The sequence below is a fragment of the Dunckerocampus dactyliophorus genome, chromosome 10 (assembly GCF_027744805.1).
Source record: "Dunckerocampus dactyliophorus isolate RoL2022-P2 chromosome 10, RoL_Ddac_1.1, whole genome shotgun sequence".
Lineage (NCBI taxonomy): Eukaryota > Metazoa > Chordata > Actinopteri > Syngnathiformes > Syngnathidae > Dunckerocampus > Dunckerocampus dactyliophorus.
In genome coordinates, this window is record NC_072828.1 from 12,422,012 (window position 1) to 12,427,500 (window position 5,489).

General features: G+C 41.8%; 1 protein-coding gene across 2 annotated transcripts in view; it reads right to left on the reverse strand.

Moving 5' to 3' along the window:
• Positions 1-1,107: 1,107 nt before the first annotated feature.
• Positions 1,108-5,489, reverse strand: part of LOC129189249 (zinc finger protein OZF-like) — a 14,548-nt gene continuing 10,166 nt past the window's right edge. For both annotated transcript variants that reach the window (XM_054790755.1, XM_054790757.1), the window contains 2 exons: positions 4,214-5,039; positions 1,108-2,793 (listed from right to left, as the gene is read on the reverse strand). Coding sequence is in view for 1 of the 2 variants with exons in the window: in XM_054790757.1 (XP_054646732.1) it covers positions 4,318-5,039 (722 nt within the window). In the remaining variant the exon portion in view is untranslated. The remainder of the gene's footprint in view (positions 2,794-4,213; positions 5,040-5,489) is intronic.

Sequence of the window (5,489 nt, forward strand, 5' to 3'; positions counted from 1 at the left end):
GCCTTCTTTGATTTCTTCTATGCTGTAATTGGCAGAGACACCGTTTGCCACAGCGCCACCTTTTAAACGGGAGTGTAGTTTAGGAACGTCTCTCCTTTATTTTACTGACTTGCTTTTTTCTTTTTGTTGTTGTGTACGTCACCATCTGAAGTGGCAACATGTCTGCATGGCGACTGTCACATATTTTAACTTTTAATCTGAATATCCCATTAAATCGTTAACAATTTCAATATGAGCACTGGATGCAAGCCTAGTACAGTATTTGGCTTTCATCCAGTGCTCATATTGAAATAACACATGAAACACATGAGCTGTCTCAAATGGAATACTTCCATCAGTACACGTCAATATGTATACTATGTACACTGTATACTTACGTTTCTGAGGAAGTTTGACAGTGTAGTGTTGTCCCAACTTGATTACTGTCATTGCCAACTTAAATGACAATCGCAAAACTTACCCACTCCCTCTTCTCTCCTTAATTGTGAATTGCAACCACTCGAGTTTGCCCCACTTCCACTCTGTAGACACTCTACAGACACACTCTGTAGGCGATGATTAAGGTTTTTTTTGCAACACCTAAGACAGCAACCTGCTATTTTTTACACTTTATTTAAAAAATGTAGTACAAAACATCCTATAAAATCATTCAATGCTTTTGACAAATGTCCAAATAAAAAGTATTGGTACAGGCGATACTGGCCGAGTATTTACTTAGTATCGGATTAATACCAACATCTGCAGTATTGTCCTTTGGAAATGAAGAGAGGGAAGCGTGTTGTCATTTTGACATTTAAAGTACAGTGACTTTTAACTTAGTGTCTCACCAGTACACGTTTCCTAACCTGCTTCTTGAAGATGAATCATTTATTTCACACACTGCAACAGAACGGCTTCACCCAAGTGTCTCTTCCCATATTTGTTTTACGGTCAGATGTTTTCCCATGTTCCTATCCAGTGTGTACACTCATGGGGCTGATCATGTGGTTCTTAAATCTAAATCTTTCAGCACACCCTTCTATGTACGCTCATGTGTCTTGTCATATGATGCTTTAAAACAAATCTTCTAGCACAAATTGAGCAAGTAAAAGGTCTCTCACCAGTATGTGTTATATAGAATAGAATAGAGTAGAACTTTATTGTCTGCTCTATAGAACAGAAATTAGTCTTCCAACACGGCTTATAAAAATTCACTCAGAATGAAGTACAATATAAAACACACAACAAAAACATACTGTAAGTCACAAACAAAAAAATACTACAATACAAGAATAACAGTGCTACCGGGCGCTATTTAAGATAGTTACTGCAACTGGAATAAAGAATTTCTTGTAGATGTTTTTGCGGGCCGGTGGGGTTCTGTATCGTCTGCCTGTCAAATAATCCTTAGAGGAGAGTCTTTTACCACAAACTGAGCAAGCAAAAGGTTTCTCTCCATGGTGTGTGTTACCATATGTCTCCTACGGTCAAATGTCTTCTCACACTGAGAGCAGTCAAAACGTAACCCTGCCCCCCTTGTATCACTCCTTTTTACTCAACGGTTCTTTGGTGTCGTCGCTGTGATGGGTTTCAGAAGACTGTGACGTCACGTCATTCATATCTGACTGTGGAGCAAAGTTACTGTCTGCGTGTGATCCTTCAGGGCGCTTTCCATGATCTTCTGTTATGTGTTGAGTTGAGCTGCTGCAGGTCAAATGTTTCTTCTCTTTAGTGTGTTTTCTCATGTGTACCATGAGACATCATTGACGAGAGAAGCTGTTCATGCAAACTAAGCAGGTAGGTAAAAGGTTTCTCACCAGTGTGTAATCTCATGTGCCTTTTGAGTAGCCTGTGGCTACACTTGTTTGAGAATCTTCTGGCACAAACTGAACAGGAAACACATTTCTCCTCTGTATCGGTCGTCATGTGATTTGTCAAATGAGAGTCTTTGACAGTCTTTTAGCGCAAAGGTTTCTCTCCTGTGTGTGTTATCATGTGTCTGTTTTTTCCACTTTTATCAAGTGTTTTCCCGAGTTCAGGGCAATCCAAGTGTTTATCAGCGTGATGGGTCTCAGAACTGAGTGTGACATCATGTCGTCCATATCTGACAGTGGAGCAAAGTTAATGTCTGCTTGCGATCCTCCACAGTGCTCTCCATCATCTTCTGTTGTCATGTGTCAAGTTGAGCTGCTAGAAGTCAAACATTTCGCTGCAGCGTGCTTTCTCGTGTATAACATGAGAGCCATTAGACTAGAGAAGCTGCTCATACAACCTAAGCAGGGAAAAGGTTTCTCACACGTGTGCGTTCTCATGTGACACTTGTCTCTAAACCTTTTAGCACAACTGAACAGGGAAGATGTTTCTCTTTTGTATGTGTTCTAATGTGTCTTGTTAAATATTCCTTTAAGGAGAATATTTTAGCACAAACTGAGCAAGCAAAAGGTTTCTCTCCAGCGTGTTGTGTGTCTTTTCAAAGTTGCCCTCTGGCTATGTGATTTCCCACATTCAGAGCAGTCAGTGTGATTTCTCATATCATCTTTAGAGTCCTTGGTACTCTCCAAAGGTTCTTTGGTGTCATCACTGTGATCGGCCTCAGAAGAGTCTGATATGTCAGTGGCGCAAAGATGCTGTTTGGTTCTGACTGTGTATTTTCTTCAAAATGCTCTCCATCACGCTTCTATTGTCATGTGTTGTTCATCCCCTCTTGCTCTTCATGTCGGGGGGCTCTGGCTCCTTCTAGCCCACACTGGAGATTCCACTCCTGCTGCTCAGAGGGAATCTCTTCTTGATTCTGCAATGACACCTGCTGGACATCTGCAGAACAACAAAGAAAGCAACCCTGGTTAATAACAATGTAAGTCCCACAGCCCAGCCATTAGGCTTGTCTAACTTCCATGCCCAAAGGACAGACAAGTGGCTGGATTAGTTTTGAACTAATGTCTGAATATATTCCGAGAATCAGTCATCATCTATGAACTGATAATCTGGCAGGTAAAGGCTGTGTTTACAAAACAAAGGTGGGTAATTGTAGGCCATTGAGTTATTCATTTTAAACCACACAGCCTTCTGGCTGTCCTCTGGGCACGGGGGCAGGAGTAAGAGAACCCTGGGACTTCTAGTGTTTTAAGGAAACGGACATTTGAAACAAACAGCACGTGGTTAGTTGGTCTATTGACACATCAGACTTCTTTCGTGTATCAGGAAGGTGACAAAAACATCACACACAACACGCACAACCGCAGTCCAAGAAATAGAAAGAACATTCCAACAACACGACTACGCCAAGCATGTCATGCTGCTCTATGCTTGTTTGGGCTTTGGCCTGTTTGCACGTGTTGTTGCTTTTGCAAATGTACTGACATTGTGGATTATTTCAAGCCATTGAAATCACTTCTGCGCAATGTTGCGGTGACCATTAAAAACAGGCCGGGGTAACAATTACATCAGTGATAAGACACGTCTGTGCATGTGTTTGTGCTGTTGGCTTTGGGGATTATTTAAAGTTTTTCTGCTGCTTCGCCAGTTAATAACCGCAGATAACTCCAGCAGAACAAACATGTGATCATTTGATTAACATATGTAACATTGTTGTGCAAAAAATATCATCGACGTGTGCTTTTAATGACAGAGACAATGAGCATTTAAATCATCCATACATCCCCTGTTATCGCAGGTAGCTGAAGTCTATCCCAGCGCTGACTACAGCCTGGACTGGTGCATATAAACACAAAATTGTTTAATTGAAAATGGAAGGGAAAGTATGCTTTTATTTAAACTGAAAGAAAAAACAAAATTACACTCAACAAACGTGATGTGTCTTTGTTTATGAGCAGTATTGTTAATAGATACAGATATCTGTTAGGTATCTGCAGGTACCTAACCCATTGCAGGACTACAGTACATCTTCAATTCAGTTATTTTATTCTGGGGACCAGATGGAAAGCTCTGGCAGGCTGGATGTGGCCCACAGGCCACCAGCTAATGATCCCTGTTCTACAGATTCACTACAAATAAGAGCTAAAGAATTAGATTAGAATTAACAGCTCATGAAAACACCAAATTCAGTATCTCATAAAATGTGAAACTGTCAAAAAGTTCAATATTGTAAACTCCTGGTTTGTGCTCTAATCAGCAAAATAAGTGCAAAAACTTCCTGAGCCTTCAATGGGCCCCTTAGTGTGAACTGAACTCCTGAAATCACTTTAGCACCTTCTTCTAATTTATTGAGATGTACCTGTAGTTCTTGTCCTGCTCAAATTGTCAGATCTTGTTAGGAAGCCTCAGTCGTTATACAGTCTGCTTGTGATCCTCCACAGTGCTCTCCATCAGCTTCTGTTGTCATGTGTTGAGTTGAGCTGCGCTGCCGGAGGTAAAACGTCTCTTCCCAGTGTGTGTTCTCATGTGTACTTTCATGTCATACTTTTCTCTGAATCGTTTTCCACAAATTGAACAGGGAAAGGGTTTCTCACCAGTATGAATTCTCATGTGTCTTTTCACATGATGCTTTAAGGAGAATCTTTTATTGCAAAACGTGCAAGCAAACGGTCTCTCTCCGGTGTGTGTTCTCATGTGTAATGTCAAATTACACTTCTGGTTGAATGTTCTCCCACACTGAGAGCAGTCAAAGTGTTTGTAGTCAATGTGATGTCTTATATCATCTTTGTTAGTCTCCAAAGGTTCTTTGGTGTCGTCATTGTGATCGGACTCAGAAGAGTGTGACATCATGTCGTCCACATCTGACAGTGGAGCAAAGTTTCTGGGTGCTTGTGGTCCTCCATCATCTTCTGTTGTCATGTGTTGAGTTAGAGGCTCCGCCCCGCTGTTCTCCTCCCTTTGGCAATGATGACGCTGTGAAGTCTGAGCTTTGTCTTCATTGTCCTCCCTGTTTATAGGGAACTTGGTCATGTCAGCTTGCTCCAACCCATGAAACTGCTCCCACAGTTCCTCCTCTTCCTCTTTAATATGGGGTGGCTCCAGCTCCTCCTGCACCACACTGGAGCTCCACTCCTGCTGCTCAGAGGAAACCTCCCCTTGACTCTCCAACGGCATCTTCTGAATGCCTGCAGGATGACAGAGGACACAAATATAGCCTCAGTAATTCCAGGTGGCCCTTGGTTTAGGGCGTTTTGTGTTTCGTGGTAACAAATGCACTTCCACAACTTAATTAGAAATGTAATTTTGGTCACGAGAGACTCGCTTGCAGACTTGTTACAGCACCAGCCGGTGGACGAATACGCGCAGCACAAGAATGCATGCTAAGCCACACTGAGGAATAACATAGCACATGAGTCAACATTTTGGACTTCATTACGTCTCCCCAGCAGCAGTGTGCCAAAGAAAAGGAAAGCCATCACCATAAAAGTAAAAATGAACATCATAAAATCTCAGACAGACCCACACCAATATTGGCTGCTGTTTTAATCCCATCCCCTCGACTGTCAACTAGAAGAGTTAAGTCAAAGACGACTTGACTTATCAAGTTGTTTTCCAGCTTTGTTGTACCGCTCATC